The sequence below is a fragment of the Lycium ferocissimum genome, chromosome 7 (assembly GCF_029784015.1).
Source record: "Lycium ferocissimum isolate CSIRO_LF1 chromosome 7, AGI_CSIRO_Lferr_CH_V1, whole genome shotgun sequence".
Taxonomy (NCBI): Eukaryota; Viridiplantae; Streptophyta; class Magnoliopsida; order Solanales; family Solanaceae; genus Lycium; species Lycium ferocissimum.
This window is the reverse complement of record NC_081348.1, coordinates 44,883,118-44,900,890: the sequence shown is the minus strand read 5'-3', so window position 1 is coordinate 44,900,890 and position 17,773 is coordinate 44,883,118. Positions and strand designations below refer to the sequence as shown.

The 17,773-nt window shown below is 33.9% G+C and overlaps 1 protein-coding gene across 1 annotated transcript; it reads left to right on the top strand.

Moving 5' to 3' along the window:
* The first annotated feature begins 8,350 nt into the window (after positions 1-8,350).
* Positions 8,351-16,803, top strand: LOC132065313 (homeobox-leucine zipper protein REVOLUTA). Its single transcript, XM_059458645.1, has 18 exons — positions 8,351-9,937; positions 10,433-10,589; positions 10,921-11,006; positions 11,112-11,202; positions 11,303-11,398; positions 11,480-11,593; positions 11,680-11,763; positions 12,616-12,771; positions 12,855-12,929; positions 13,213-13,319; positions 13,447-13,621; positions 13,720-13,908; positions 14,359-14,439; positions 14,507-14,641; positions 14,739-15,073; positions 15,190-15,295; positions 15,671-15,820; positions 16,421-16,803. The coding sequence occupies exons 1-18, from the start codon at positions 9,705-9,707 to the stop codon at positions 16,571-16,573; spliced, it is 2,523 nt and encodes an 840-aa protein (XP_059314628.1). The 5' UTR covers positions 8,351-9,704; the 3' UTR covers positions 16,574-16,803.
* The last annotated feature ends 970 nt before the right edge of the window (positions 16,804-17,773 follow it).

The following is a 17,773-nucleotide window of genomic DNA, read 5'->3' as shown; positions in this document are numbered from 1 at the left end:
TATTTTGGATTTGCAATCGCAGCTCTAATTGTTAATTAATAAGAAAAGAAAATTACATATAATTAATGATGTGAGGCCTTTCTGACAAGAAATGTGCTAATTTGGCCTAAACCAAATAGTATCACAGGGTGTTAAAAATGTCTTTGAACTATCATATCCTAGTATAAAAGTCATCATGTTGTGTCTGTATATATATGGTGCATATAGCTATATTCTCTAAAAAGAGAACCTAAATGGTACAAGTTGGAATTTGCCAGTGTATAGTAGTTCTCAAACTTCACGTTACTCTTCTACACTTTATGTACTCTAAGGTCTAAATATTAGGTTGTGTGACCTTGTTGGTTAGCAGTGACTCCCTTAATTAAAAAATTAATCGTATCTGATTAATAAGTACTTATAACTTTAAAACATGAACAAATTTATATTATTAAATGTAGCAATATAAGTATATAACAACAAAATTATTGCGAGTTCTTAGCTTGTTTACAGTTATGAGTTAATTAATCTTGCTTTCTCCTAAACATAGATCTCACAATACTAATGTACATAAGTATAGAGTCTTATATTCCTGGAATATTCATTTTTTTCTGTTCCTTTTCGAAAGTTTCATTTGATACCAGAATATTATCATAATTAACATACCATAATGTGATAGTTCTAGAATAAGAATGTTCTTTGAAAGGGATGTTTTTTTCCTTGCTATATCCAAAAAGAAAGAACATGAAAAAAATTAGGTAAATCCTTTTATTCCTAATAAAATACACAATGATTGAATCTAAAAGATTGATCCTAACCCGACTCTATATAAAAATAAAAATAGTACAAAACAATTGTCACACTGACTCTTACTTTTTTTCTGTATTTGCTTTTCAAAAAGCTAAGCCATGTCGTTTCATACTAAAATTAAATAAGATAATACCACCTCTATCATATATAATTGATTTATACCTTTTTGCAAAATATACAATTGATTTATACTTTTTTGCCAATTATAAAATTGATTTATGTACACCTCACTTGCTGGACTTTGTGTCTTCTAGGTCATCCGTGGGAAGCACGTGACGTCTCTTTTTACGCATGCCCTTTCCTAAAAGCACTTGAAAATGTGATGTCATTTTAAAAGCTAACATAAAAGTTTACTCCATATTCATTTCTTTTTTATATTTTTTGATGGTGGTAGAGAGTGTGGGGTATGGAGAAAAGGGTGGATGAGAATTTATAATTTAAACCTATACTTAATTGAATCGTCTAATTTGAATTCGAACGTATAAATTCGTTAAGGGGTAAAAATGTTTTCTACTTTTAATCGTTTAGTTAAAGTTGTATGTAGTAGTTGATCAAGGAAATCATGATGATCCCTCTGTCATTTCTCATGCTGTAGTCATGTAGTGAATGTATAGTTAGACTTACCGGATGATTTTCTATTTTCAAAACTCAAATTTGAGACCTCGAATTTGCGGTCAATATTTTCTTACATTGGTTATCCGTAGTATTTTCGATGTATATATTTTTTTATCTTTGATATTTTCATCTCAGCTTCTTTGTTCTTGTGTTTTAATCGTCTAATTTTAAAACCTGTTTTACAAAATGTTTTTTCTGAGCCAAGGATCTACTAGAAACAACATCTCTACCCCACAAAGATCAGGATAAAATCTGCGTACAACTACTTTCTCCAGACCCCACTTATAGAATCACACTGAGTATGCACTCAATAAACTTCCTACAATGATAAAACAGTTCTTATAAAAAAGTTCTATCCGATATCAAGATTCAATCATGAAACCTCCAATTAAAGGTCCACTCCAATTAAACGTGAACCTGAAACCAGGGCCGGTCAGAGGGTCAAGCCAATAAAGCGAGGGTTTTAGGCCCCAGAATTTTGGGGGCCCAATTTTTCTTATCCGGTGTTCGATACATGTATTAAATTGTCTAATTAATTCGACTTTGAGACACGCAAGGTCAATTAAAGATGGAAGCAACCCCAAGAAAGATTTTTTTCATTTTGAGGCTCGAACTCAAGATCTCTAGTTAAGGAAGAATGAGGCCTAATTTTTACCTGTAATAAATTTATAGGTGAATTTTTCTTTTAAAAAATATTGAGCAAAAAAAAATAAAGCTTCCATTTAAGCTTAGATTTAGGCCACTGATATTATTGAGTCGCCGCTGTGTGAAACAAATAAAAGAGTAGTGTGTGAGGTGGGACAGGAGGAGCAGAAAGAAAATTGAGAATAATGAGAAGGGGAATTAAAGGGGAGTTGTTATCATGCGCATATCGCTTTTATAATGGGAGTGTTGGTCTGGAATTAAGAAACCGCCTTCAGAGATCAGATACTGCATTTCACCACTTGTTATTTTCAATAAACATTATACTATATGGTCCCCCTTTAGCTACATTCCTTGTACACATTCAAATATTATCCTAACCCTTCTTTTATTTCACTTATAATAATATAACATTACCCCTTTGTTGTTACTTACCTTTCTTATTTTGTAAGGTTATGAGAAAGAGTGTAACTTCTGGATCATACTACAACAACAACATATTCAATGTGGTCTTATAAGTGGGTCTGGAGAGGGTAGAGTGTATGCAGATCTTATCCCTATCTTTATAGGATAGAGAAGTTGATTTCCGATAGATCCTCAGCTCAATGTAACTTCTAGATCGTGATAGTAGAAAAGGTCTAAATTTCCTATTATTTAGAATTGTTCAATTTTATCATCCGTTATATTTTTAGTTCATTATACTTTGTCTCGTATTTCTCATTATTATAAAGGAGCGATAGTGCGAAATGAATGGATTTCATGTGTCCAATTTTGTTTTTACCTTTGAACTTTTTCTTGGATTTAAAATCACCCTCTTATTGGAGCTTAATCAAAGGTGAAGGTAAAAAAAAAAAAACGAGACATTTTTCTAATAACGAAGGTAATATATAATGCCCCGTAGCTTTTAAACTGGACTAAGAACAATGAGGAATCATGTAGGAACGAATCAGAGAATCAGCATGAAAGAAAACAAACGAAAAGGGAACAAGAAAACATACTGCATGGACTAAGTGACGAGATCTAAGTTTGTAGTCCTTTTAAAAAAAATCCTTTAGTTTTATTCTCAATTTCACGGGAAATTCGTATAAAATAACAAATGAATTTGTAAATAGAACAAAAAACTTGTGAAAATATTTTTATATTCAAATTGAAAATGGACATGGAAGAGTATTCCATCGTGAAATCAAATAAAAATAAATTTTATAAGGGTTGGTTAGAAAATACTTTCACCTCAAGGATGGGCAAACATATTATTTTTTGTTTTCTTACAGATGTCGAGAAGATGGAGAAAGAATAGTTGAAATATGAGGTTTATTCGTGAAAGAAACTACTTAGCAAATTTATAATGTAATTGTAAACAAGACAAGAAGAAGAAAGAAGAAAATAAACAAACAAGACATCACATGTAAGGTAATGATAGCAGGATTTTAACAATAAGTGAAAGGTAAGGAAGGAGACATAACACCACTAAAAGTGAAAAATTAAAGAACAAAGGACTAGTTGTTAACAAGAAGCTATTTGTCTACTTAAGTGAAAAAAAAACTAAACTCTTGAAAAGGACAATTCTATGAAACCCTACCTTCTTAATTACTCTACTAATTATGAATGTGACTGCAAATTAGTGTAATTATGAGAAAGAAAAGGCGAGTAAGAGTAATGGTAAACAGCAACACATCCAACTAACCCCACTAGATTAATATATGTGAGAAAAATAGAGTATAGTGTATAGAAAATTGTTTTGCATGAGAGACTGGAGGAAAATTTTGAAATCCCATGATTAGGAGGGGTCATTTAATTTAGCTAAAAAAGTGATAAATATTGTGCTGTCAATCAAAAACTTGAAAACCTTGAGTCCAGACATGTGACTATTTGTTTCCCACTATATATTCAATCACTACTAACTAACTGGATTTGATCTGTCCTTCACCAACATGTTCAGTACTATCTAGTTGTAGCAACCTCCAATCTTGCCCTAATCTTATGGAGAAAAAAAAGGAACTATATTTACTCCCTAACGTTTAGTTAACCTTTGAATCAAATGATTAAACAGAAAAAGCTACAAGACAAATTGACAATTTAGTCATGTACGTTGAGAAAATGACTTAGAAAATTCTCTTATGTTTGGAATAGATTCAAAGTAGTCCCTTGAATACAATTTTGAGCCGTTTTTGTCCTTTAAATTTGTCAAAAGTGAACATTATTGTTTTCCGTCAAATATTTTAACAACCTATGTCACTCTAATTTGAAAAGTACTGTGAACAAAAGAAGATTTAACTATAAATACCAGAAAAGCCTCATCAAATGCTATAAACTACAATACACACACAAAAAAAAAAAAAAAAAAAAATGAACACCAAAAATTGCAGAGGCTGGCACGTTATCTCTCAAATAACTACACCAAGACTTTAGAAAATATACCAAAAATAATTGAAACTACAAAAATTATAAACTTAGGGGCCGTTTGTAGCTGGTTAGAGTTATACATATATTAGTATTACATGGATTAGTTATGAGGGGATTCATGTATTATTTTATGTAGGGTTTAATTATTCATGTATTAACTATTCATATATTAGTTATTAATTCCATCTTATATCTTATGTAAAATAATACATAGATTTTTTTGATAACTTATACATATATTAGTTATGTGGCTTTCTAAATTGTAAGCTAAACACCGTATTAAGCGTGTTTAATTTTATACATAGCAAAAGAATGCTATCAAATATAGAACTACTTATGCAGGATTTGATACATGAATAACTTAGCTCCTAATAACGTATGTGGGATAAGGTAGTCCCAAGATTAATCCCGAGATTAAATTTATACATTCAACTAAACACAGTATAAATTTAATCCCAAACTTAATCCTGAATGTCACATCTTATCGGATCAAACTTGTTATTATTTTATCCCACCTCCAGCGTGGGATAAATTAATCCAAAAATGATAATCCCAAAACTATAATTGAGAAATAATTTAGTCCGCGAATCAAATAACTCCTAAGTGACCGTCTTTATTATTTTGTCCTTGCAGGTTAAATAGTTTTTGTTCATTTTCATAAAGTTCTAGTATTTCCTTTGACACAAAAGACCAGACCCTCAAGAAATTAATCCTATCTGACACAAACGTTTGATCCTGTAGGGAATAACTCGGATCTTAGCAGCTACTGATTTTTTTTTCAATCCCTTTTTTGTTTTATTTTCACTTTTTTTTATGTTCCTCATAAGGACAAAAAAGATTTTCTTGAAAACAAAAGAAGAAGAAAAAAAAAAGCAATAAATCTTTTAGCAGAGAAACAGAAAGGGCAGAGTAGGCATAGGCATAGACATTTGGCAGAAGATTTTATTTCTGTAAGATTTGACCCAACCATTTTATTAAAGTTTTCTTTCTTTTTAACAGTACGTGGCGTGGGTCTTATACGTCATTTCACATACTGTACAAGTTCGTAAATGCGCCGAATGGGTATAATACTGTTACTGTTGACCAGAAAAGGAAAAAAAGAAAAAGTAAAAAGGAACTCTTTTAGGGGTATGTTTGGTAGCTGGCTAGTAGATAAATTATCCGGTACAGTCAAACCTCTTTATAATTATAGCATTTATCCGAAAATTTCATGACTGCTATAGTGAGTTGCTGTTATATATGTGTACTGATGTTTAGATTTCATTTAACTGTTATAAACAAAAGTATACTTTACTTTTTATGCTAGTACTAGTATAAACGAAACCAAAAAAATTTGTTAATTTTAAAATCCCAATTGATTTTCATATTTCATCATTAAAAATTGAAAAGACTAATAAATTACTAAGAAATCCATAACTAGTTATACCATACCGATAAAGAATTAAAATCTAAGGAACATGTATTTAAAATTAATTGAAAATTTAAATTTTCAAGTTAGATGTAAGAATTCTAAAATTGTAGATTGTTCCATAAATTTCAGCCTCATAGTAATAATATAACGTTTGAACTGACGAAGATTTTTGTTCAAACTTTCAGCAAAAGAAAATTCAATAGCTTTCCCTTGAAGGTTGTCTAAGAGCTTAATAGTATAATTGAAGATTGTTAGATATTCGTACTTGAAATTTACTATGTACATGACATTAATGATGATTATCATAAATATTTTAATATTTTATTTTATAGATAATATATTTTTACAAAATATTATTACACAATATTTGAATGTGGCCTGGCTGTTATAGAGAAGTAACTTTACAAAGAGTGTACCGCTATAATGAATGTCATTCAATTTATCGCGTAATGTTGTTATAGAGAAGTAAAATATAACATAAAAAATCGATTCCGGAGAAAATCAGGTCGCTATAGTGAAATGTTGTTATAATGAATGACAATTATAGAGAGGTTTGATTGTAGTATTCTTTTGCTACATACTCTCTCCATTTCAATTTGTTTGTCCAATTTTGATTTGACACAAAGGTCTAAAAAAGTAAAAAAGATTTATAAACATGCTGGCCTTAAATTAAAAATACGTAAAATGTATCTAAATGCCCTTTGATCTTGTGGTATTAAACATTTCATGTGAAAATTGAAATTATAGAATTGCCAAAAAGGATGGAGGCGTTCTATTTTAGACGGACTAAAAAGAAAAGTAAGACGAACAAATTGAAACGGGGGAGTATAAAATTCAATAGACTTAATACGGTGTTTGGTTTACAATTTAGAAACTCACGTAACTAAAACATGTATAGGTTATCAGAGAATCGATGTGTAATTTTATGCAGGATAGAAAATGAAATAAATAATACATAAATAATTGAATCCCGCATAAAATAATAGTACATATATTCTCTCATAACTAATTTCTGCATTAATAATACCTTCATAACTTTAACCAGCAACCAACCAACTCTGCATATTTTTCACCCGTTATCCGTTACCTGCTTTGAAATCCCGATTTAATTCAAGTTCATGCTAGAAAGTTTCATATGGGTACGCTCCACAATAAAAGTGATTTTCATACCAAGGCCAAATCCAAGACATAAATATTTACTCGTCCGTACAATTCTATTGATTAAAAAAGCATATAAAAGTAAGGTTGAATATAGAAACTATTATACAATGTTATTTTTCTTTTTTCTTTTTTATTCGTCAGAATCTACACAGAAATAGAAAAATTCACCTAGACAGTTATATCCATATTTTTAAAAATGAAGCTTTTGATTTTTTCTTCTTATGATTTACATGGAGTATATAAATTTGTGTAAACAGTAGTGACCATATGTAAACAAACAAGTTTTTGAATTTTTCCTGTTTCCCCTTAGTATTATACAAGTATAACAAGGTATTGTTAGGACTAGATTGTTCCGTAGATTACTGTAATTTACATTGATGCAATGCAGATTTTATTGTGACTTATACAAGTATAACAAAGTATAGTTAATGCCTGACCATCTACTTATTGTGTACCACTAGATTGTTCTGGAGATTACTGTAATTTACATTGATTGATAAATTGCACTATTGCAGATTTAGCTGTGACTTAACATTTGACCATCAATACATAGTGTACAACTAGACTGTTCAGGAGATTACCGTAATTTACATTGATGGATTGCAGATTTAGTTGTGACTTAATATTTGACCATCAATGTATAGTGTAACACTAGATTGTTCAGGAGATTACTGTAATTTACATTGATGGATTGTAAATTCAATTGCTATTTCTTGTTGAAGTTTGTAGCTATCTCATCTATAAACTTAAGTTGAAGAAAATATATTTTTATTTATTTAAACATATTTTTTATGGTCAAGCATATTTTAATTTTTATGACAATAAGTTACGGCGAGACTTGAAACCAGAATGTGATCAAACAAGTTACGGTGAGACTTAAAACAAATACCGTGTTAAAGTATGTGATCATCTTATTCAAAATTTAAGCCGTTAGAGAGAGCATGTTATAAATTATTTAATATAATCTCCAAAATTTGAATCTAAGTAATAAGCCACCCCAAGATGAGTGCTCTTCTATTCTAACTTCCTCGGAACCACTACTGAAACGACGACGTACTCTCTGCCCAACGAAGATAGAACAATAGATGTTTTTAATTCTAAAATAACTTATTACAGAATTAATAACCAAATAAGAGATAAGACGGTACTAAATGTTTATTCCAATACTAATTCCCATTATACTTTAGCACAAGCTATTGTATTATTATTTTCATATAATCATTCATAGATTATAATATACTTTATATATTATTTAAATTAAGTAGCAGAAAGGACATAAAAAAGAAAACAGAAAAACACAACACCACCAGCACAGAGAGAGGCAAGAGCAGCATAAAAACACTGTCACATTTTCGATTTGCGAGCTCAACACATAACTTCTTTATTTTTTTCTTTTCCCTTTTTCTCACCCACCACCACTCTCCATTTTCAACATCACTTCTCTCTCTAAAATATATTCAATCTTTTTTTTTGTTTTTTGCTGTTCTTAATCGTTAACATGTCTTTTATAGTTTGTTTCAGTTTCAGATCTTAAGGGGTTGATGTTTCTAATGTATTGAACCTTAAAAAACCAAGAAACAAAGAAAAAAATACAATCTGTTTTTGGTGCTACTAATAGTTGACATGTCTTTTATAGTTTGTTTCAGTTTCAGATCTTAAGGGGGTGATGTTCCTAATATATTGAACCTCAGAAAACAAAGAAACAAAGAAAAAAATTCAATCTTTTTTGCTTTCTTTGTTTTTTTTTTAAGGTTCTCTTTAATGGGGGGTAGTTCTTGTTTTAGGTTTGTTTGTCTAATTTGAGAAAGGCATTTTTTTCAGTGAAGTGTACTAAGAGAAGAGAAAATCAAGAAACATACCAAGTTTGTATTTTTTTTTCTTTCTCTTTGTGAGGGGGTAGTTCTTGTTTTATGTATATACTGAAGGGGTTTGTTTGTTTATCAAAAAACAAAAAAACAAAAAAAGCCAGCTTTTTTGAGTGAAATTTGGAAAAAAGTTATCATTTTTGGACTGAAACGTGTCATTTGATCTCTGTATAAACCAGCTGGATAAGTTTTACAGCTCAGAAAACTTGAAATTCTTGTGGAAAAATAAGGTGAAAAAAGAGAGTTTTGAAGCAAAAAACAAAGGGCTGTAGTTGAAAGTTAAAAGTCTTTTTTTTTTTTAACTTAATGATGATGGAGTTTGGAGTTTGGAGTTTTGTGTGAAGAGTGTATCAAACACGAGTAGTTTACAGCTTAAGTGAAAATATTTGTGATAAAAAAAGAAACAAAGGATTTGTTTTTGTCTGTATTAATATCCTTTGTTTCTGGCGTATCTTTAGTTGAGCAGTTTTGGCTGTACCTTAATTTGTAAGGTATGTGTGAAGTGTGTGTTTGAGCCTTTTAAGTGGCACATAGGAATCTTCTAGTTAAATCAAGATCGTTCATTTAATCTTGTCTGAGATCACTAGGGGAAAAAAAAGGAGCATCAAGGTTTAGTAAAAAAAGGAAAAAAGAAAAAGAAAAAGCCTTTGTTTCAGAGAATCTTAGTTCTCTGCGTAGATATATATAAAAGCTGTCAAGAACACAGTTTCAAGGGAATATATCTACTTGGGGTGTTTTATTTATTCAAAGGGTGTACTAAAAATCCAAAAATTTTGAATTTTTATTCTTGGTTTGGGATTTTGAGATTTTGAGGGTTACAAATGGCTATGGTGGCTCACCAACAAAGGGAGAGTAGTAGTGGTAGTATTACTAAACATCTTGATAGTAGTGGAAAGTATGTTAGATATACAGCTGAGCAAGTTGAGGCTTTGGAGAGGGTTTATGCTGAGTGTCCTAAGCCTAGCTCGTTGCGCCGACAACAATTGATCCGTGAATGCCCGATTTTGTCGAATATCGAGCCTAAGCAGATCAAGGTTTGGTTTCAAAACAGAAGGTACACTGCCATTGTTTGATTTTTCGGTTTAAATTTGGTTTCTTGTTTGTTCTTAATTGCATACATTTATGTGTATGGTGTACTATTGATCTGCATTCAAGTTTGTTTAGTACTGCTAGAATGTTGTATAAGGTAGATCACTGATGATAAACTGGAATTTATCAATGCGGTTCTTTTTCTTAGGCTTGTGGATTGGGCGGTAGGAGTAATTAGGCTGGTCAAAATGGGCGGGTTGGGCTGAATCTGAGCTGGTCAAAATGGGCGGGTTATTGACCCGCCCAAAAGCTACTTGGGCTGAGTTAGTAAATGGGTGGGTTATTGATACGGCCAGAAGTTACTTTTTTTGGCGGGGGGGGGGGCATGTTTTCATGGGCTAATTTTGCCACCCTAGGGGTAATGGTTAATCTTAGGTGATTGAATGTATTGTTTAATTTCTTTTTGTTGGAGAAATGAGCTTAGAGTTTGGCATGGAGGGTAAATTTTGTATCGTTTCAGGTGTCGAGAGAAGCAAAGGAAAGAGTCTTCTCGATTACAGACTGTAAATAGAAAGTTGTCTGCGATGAATAAACTGTTGATGGAGGAGAATGATCGCCTACAGAAACAAGTCTCACAGCTTGTGTGTGAAAATGGCTATATGCGGCAACAATTAACTGTAAGTTAACTTAATTCTTCGTTTATTGCTTATTCCACCACTACGGACTGCCTGACTTTAAGCAGTCTATATTGTCTTTATATTGATAACATTGTGTTAGGTAAGTCTTATAATTATGGCATGCATGACGTTAGATTTGGGACTAAATTTTGTATGCCGTTGTTTTCTGTTGTATTATGGTTTACTACTCGCCCTTTTTTTTCGCTGTGCTATTTGTCAAAGAAAAAACAAGAAGCATTGGGGTACTGTGACTTCAATGGTACCAGTCATCAGTGTTTCAAGAGGACTCATTTGGAGCTTCCTTAAGGGTCTCTACTTGTGTTTTGTGCAGGCATCAGCGGCCACGACTGATGTAAGTTGCGAGTCAGTGGTAACCACCCCTCAGCATTCCCTTAGAGATGCTACCAATCCCGCTGGGTAATTAATTACAGACAGCTATTTCTTGGGAGGAAGTAAATGGCATATATCATTATTTAAGGGACTAGTTGTTTATCTCTAAAGTCAAGTTTATGCTCTATACAGACTACTATCAATTGCAGAAGAAACCTTGGCGGAGTTCCTTTCTAAGGCTACAGGAACTGCTGTCGATTGGGTCCCGATGCCTGGGATGAAGGTTGAAATCTAGTCAATCATATTTACTTTAAAAAATTCAGTATTTCCATCTGTCTCATTGACCAGACGGCTAAAAAACAAAATTCTCATTCTATTGTCAGCCTGGTCCGGATTCAGTTGGGATTTTTGCCATTTCACACAGTTGTAGTGGAGTGGCAGCCCGAGCATGTGGTCTTGTTAGTTTAGAGCCGACAAAGGTAAGCAATCTTGTGGAAAGTTAATTTAGAAGTAATGTTGTCAAATTCTTCAAAGTAAAATATTTTCTTAAACTTTTACAGATTGCTGAGATCCTCAAAGATCGACCTTCTTGGTTCCGGGACTGCCGGAATGTTGAAGTTTTCACGATGTTTGCTGCAGGAAATGGAGGTACCATTGAGCTTTTGTATACACAGGTAAATACCTTCTCTTTAATCTTCAATTTTTCTTCTGATTGGATTAGCGTCAGCATTAAGGGGATTGTTGAAATCATTTCTTTCAGACATATGCTCCAACCACCTTGGCTCCTGCACGTGATTTTTGGACTCTGAGATACACAACAACCCTAGAGAATGGTAGTCTTGTGGTAAGCACATCTTTCTCATTAGAGCCAGCTAGTGTCGGCGATCTGGCTACTTTTGTACTTAGTAGTTCTGGCATTGCTTATTTAACTTGTCTTTTGACATCTCAGCCCCCTTTGAATGAACAAGAGCCTTGAATGTAATATATTTGGGTCATATTTGTGAACTTTAATAAAAATGATGCATTTTAACCACCCCTTTTTAGACCTTTGAGGATCCTGCTACTTCTACATGTAAACTTGGTGCTACATTATTGAGAAAATGACGAAAATGGTTTAGTCCCTTAAGTATGTACTGAACACTTTTAGTCCTTTAAGTTTGTCATTTAACTTTCAGTCTGCGTAAAATATTTAACAATTTATGTTGGTTAGATTTGATGGAAATAGTGGGAAAAAAGATTTTACCGTAAATCACAATAAAGTCCCATCAAACTGCACTAGACACTAAAAAGATATTGATTTTTTTTTTAGAAATTTCACCTCAAAAAGTTGCACGAGACTCTAGAAATAAATCAATAATAGCAGAAACTACAAAAATCACACCTCTAAATGTGAGTTCTCACTAATTTCCTTCCTTTTTTTTCATAGTTCTTGTCAAATCTAATCGACAAACTTCAGCAAATATTTGATAGAGACTAAAATTGTAAATTTTTAACAAACTAAAAGGATTAAAACAGTTCAGCGCATACTAAAGGGTCTATTTTGAACCTATCCTCACACATAAGGGACCATTTGGTCATTTTCTCCTACATTATTTGCTGATTTTGAAATAGTGAATTCTATTAGCTGTACCATTTTGAATATGTTGCTGATGGTCTCTTGTTATATGTGGCATCAATTTCCCCCCCACCCACCAAGGTTTGTGAAAGATCCCTCTCTGGTACTGGAGCCGGCCCAAATGCTGCTGCTGCTTCCCAGTTTGTAAGAGCTCAAATGCTTCCATCCGGATATCTTATCCGACCATGTGACGGTGGAGGATCCATTATACATATTGTTGATCACCTGAATCTTGAGGTCAGATATCGGACTGTACCGCCTACCTTTCTCATTAATCTATTCCATGTTGTACCTGCACTTCACTGCATATAATTTTTCAGGCATGGAGTGCCCCTGAGATTCTTCGTCCACTTTATGAATCGTCAAAAGTTGTGGGTCAGAAAATGACTGTTGCGGTGAGTTCAACCCTTGATTGATTTTTACGGTTCAATTTTTCCTCATTGTGTTGGCATAGAAGTATGCATTTTAACATATTAATGATGAGAAACCTTATGCAATGACGCCCACCAAACTATGAAAAGCAAGCACTGAACTACATTGTCGGGTTTGAAGTACTTGTTTTACCACACTTTATGAAAAGCTATGTTTGTTGGATTTGAAGTACTTGTGCAATTATCACACTTTTCATAGCTTGTAAAAGAAGCACTGATTTCATGCTTTAATTTGTTTCCCGTAAAGGCATTGCGATATGCAAGGCAAATAGCTCAGGAGACTAGTGGCGAGGTAGTATATGGTCTAGGAAGGCAACCAGCTGTTCTTCGAACATTTAGCCAGAGATTATGCAGGTAATGTTTATTTCTGGTTTTTGTTCTGTGCTCTCTCTTTAGATGCTAATTCTGAAGAAAATTTACAACTACCATGTTGGTCTAATTTACGCTGGGTATGCTGTTGTTTGTTGTACTATAATTGCAGAGGGTTCAATGATGCCATAAATGGATTCAGTGACGATGGCTGGTCAATGTTAAGTTCGGATGGTACTGAAGATGTTATAGTTGCTGTCAATTCAAGGAAAAACCTCCCGACCTCGTCCATTCCGCTTTCCCCTCTTGGAGGTATCCTTTGTGCCAAAGCATCAATGCTACTCCAGGTGAATATTGGAGCTTTATTGAACTGACTAAAACAATTTCTCCATGAGCTTGTAATTGGATGAATGAGGATATACCTAACTTTTTTGTTTGCTGGCAGAATGTCCCTCCTGCTGTACTGGTTCGGTTTCTGAGGGAGCACCGTTCAGAGTGGGCGGATTTTAATGTTGATGCCTATGTAGCTTCTGCATTGAAATCTTGTCCATATACATATCCTGGAATGAGGCCTACCAGATTTACCGGAAGCCAGATAATAATGCCACTTGGCCACACAATTGAACATGAAGAAGTAAGCAATTGACACTCTTTCAATTGCTAGGCTAAAACAAGTAACCATCTAATCCGACCATTAGACATGGGTTTGATAACTGACTTTCTACAAAAGGATCAAATATGGATATTATCCACTAAAAATGGACATCCAGATCAATACCCACCATTTGTCTGGTTGTTATTTTTCATGAGTTGTTGCTTTCTGGGAGTTAAGCTTATTTTTAGCTTGTTCTCACCTGACTATTCTTGAAGCCATGGATAATATGGATATTCATATTATCCGTCAGTTGACCCTTTTTTTTTTTTTTTTTTTTTTTTTTTTTTTTTTTAATCTGTGTTAATAGGAGCGGGTTGGATATTTTATCCTTTTTTGTTTAACTCGTTTTCGACCCGTCCATTTCCGATCCACCCCGCCCGTTTGCCGCTCCTACTTGAAACTTACCTCTCTTTTGTTTTTGATTTCCAGATGCTTGAAGTTATTAGACTCGAAGGTCACTCTATTGGCCAAGAAGATGCTTTTATGCCAAGAGATATTCACCTTCTCCAGGTACTTTTGCGTACTATACTAAACAAACATTGTCGAAGGATAATACTAACGTAACAGTCATTTCCAGATGTGTAGTGGAACTGATGAGAATGCAGTTGGGGCCTGTTCTGAACTAGTTTTTGCTCCAATTGATGAGATGTTTCCAGATGATGCACCTTTGCTTCCCTCTGGGTTTCGCATCATTCCTCTCGAATCAAAATCAGTTGAGTAAAATATTTCATCCACAACACCATTGAATTCAGAGCGTTAACTGAATTAAACATTGACAGTATAGCTTGGCTTGTGATTTTATTATTCAGAGGGATGCCCAGGATACATTAAATGCTCATAGAACTTTGGATCTAGCATCAAGTCTTGAAGTGGGCCCAGCAACGAACGCTGCTACTGGAGATGCGGCCTCTTGTTACAGTGCACGATCTGTACTGACAATTGCTTTCCAATTTCCATTTGAGGACAATTTTCAAGAAAACGTAGCTACGACGGCCCGCCAATATGTTCGCAGTGTGGTTTCATCCGTCCAACGCGTTGCCATGGCAATATCTCCTACAGGAGTGAATCCAACACTGGGATCCAAGCTTTCTCCAGGCTCACCAGAAGCTGTAACATTGTCGCATTGGATCTGCCAGAGCTATAGGTAAGCTGTAAAATATTCCTTTCTCAACTTTTTGAGAAAAGATAGAGAGGGTTTCAGAAGTACTTGGGTTTTCATTTGTTAACGTTCCATTATCTTCTTTTGCATTTAATCTCCAGTTATCACATGGGGACGGAATTACTTCGAGCTGATTCTAGTGGTGATGAATCAGTGCTAAAGAATCTATGGCAACACCAAGATGCTATTTTGTGCTGCTCATTGAAGGTGTGAATTTTCCTGCTTACCGGTTTTAAGAACTCATGTAGATAACATATTTCGTTTGTGATGAAGAAATATTGTATGTTTAAGTTGAGCTATGAACATGAATATATATACGTTTAAGTTGAGATATGAACATGAACATATATATCGTACATTTAAGTTCACAGGATTCCAGTAGCTTTTGCTCATAGCTTGTATTTGAATTAAATATTCACCAAGTATTTGATTGTGAACCCACTTAATATTGTAAATTAATTTGACATTACTGTAGGAACCCTTAAACTTCAAATCCTGAATATCCCCATCCATGTTCTTGTCTTCTATCATGTTACAAGAATGTGTCAGTAAGTTGATGAAGTTCTTTCTCTGTTGTTGCAGTCGTCGCCAGTTTTCATATTTGCTAATAAGGCCGGGCTTGACATGCTGGAGACAACATTAGTTGCTTTACAAGACATTACTCTAGATAAGATATTTGATGAATCCGGGAGGAAAGTGTTGTTCTCAGAATTTCCCAAGATCATGGAACAGGTAATTAGCTTTCAGATTGTGCACACTGTAAAAGTAGTTTTCCTTCCTCCTAGTTTTGATCGCTTAGGGTCTGTTTTGAGCAAATTTGTCCGGTGTTTGGTTTTGGCTAATAGCCAAATTAGCCAAAACCATGATATACCAAAATCTTATCTTATCCCATATGTAAGATAACCTTGTGTTGAACTAAACGACCCCTTAAGGAAAGAGGAATAATAATACTGCAAAATTCATTTTGCCGAGTAAATTGGTTGGATCCACTTCTAGTGTGAAGGGGTTGTTTGGTTGCTGGTTAGAGTTATTCATGTATTAGTTACTCCTCCTACCCTGTATAAAATAAAACATAAATTGACTCATAGAGTATGCATTTTCTAGTTATGCGGTTTGTAAATTGGTAACCAAACACCGTACTTGTGTTGAATTTTTCTACATATCAACTAAAATATTACCAAATATAATACTAGTTATGTTTGTTAATACATGAATAATTCATTTCCTAACAACAACGAAACAACCGCTAAGAATGTGCTCAGGCTATTGCGGAGCCTAAACCAAAATTTGAGGTGGTTTTGGTGTTAACTATTTTTTGATACTTGATCTCAGGGTTTCGCGTGTTTGCCTGGTGGTATCTGCATGTCAGCAATGGGACGACATATTTCTTATGAACAAGCTATTGCATGGAAAGTCTTTGCGTCATCTGAAGAAAATACTGTCCACTGCCTGGCCTTTTCGTTCATTAACTGGTCATTCGTGTAACGCTGTCACTTCTTTTTGTTTTTTTTTTGTTTTTGACCTCTTTCTCAAAGAACGCTGACAGCCAGGAAGACAGTTGAGTGTTGGAAGATCTTGGGACGAACGGAAGTTTTTGTAATATGTAAAACTCCCAGCTTCTTCTGCATTAATTTAATTAGACTGAAAGTTGTATTTTGTTTTCTTGATACTCTTGTGTAAATCTTATTAGTGCAGTTTTTTTTTTTTTGAGTGAAGATGCTTGTTTACGAGTCCAAAAGAACTGACAATCATCAATTTAGCTCCTAGCATTTGCAATAGATTCAGGCTTCATTTGTTTTCATTAAGATTAAACGTCTGAATTTGAATGCACATCTGAATGATTAAAATGTTGTTTTTAGGTTTGAACACTGAATGATTAAGATTGTTTGTTTTTCAATATGTGAATGTGCATAATATATTTATTTAAACATAATAAATATACAATTCAAATTAAAAAGTAATCAAATAGTGAAAAAATATTATTTGATAAAAAAAATGAAATATTTATGTTCACTAGTAATGGTGAAGATGTTTTGTAGTCGTGGTGAGTGGGGTGGAGGGGTGAGGGGTGGTGGTGGTGGGGAGTGAGGGGTGGGGTTGGTGGGGAGTGAGGGTGGGGTTGGTGGTAGGGGTAGTGGGGAGTGAGGGTGGGTGGTGTGGGGAAGGGGTTAGTGGTGGGGAGTGGGGGTGGGTGGTGCGGCGGGGAGTGGGGGGTGAAGTGGAGCGTGGGTGGGTGGTGGGGTGGGGTTGGAGGGAGAGGGTGGGCATGGGTGGGGTTGAGGTTGAGGTGGAGGGTTGGGGTTGGGGTTAGAGTTAGTGATAAAAAAGTTTCATACAAAAATACCTCTTAATGATATTAGGACTTGATTTAAGATCTTAATGATTAAGATATATTCAGATCCAATAAGTGCTTAGATCTTAATGTAAACAAATACACTTAATGGCTTAAGGTCTGAGCTATTCAGATTCAGACCTCCAATAAGTACAAACAAATGAGGCCTCAGTAACTTTAATGTTAAAGTACCATTGTGCTAATTTTTTTGTTTTATCGTCATTCCTATGCGACACTTTTTTTTTGTTTTGACTCAAAAAAAACGTTTCATTTCCATAATATGAACTTTAAAATTTTTTATTGACTCCTAATGAGATGATTTACAATGACAACCCTCAATTTTATTGTACCGT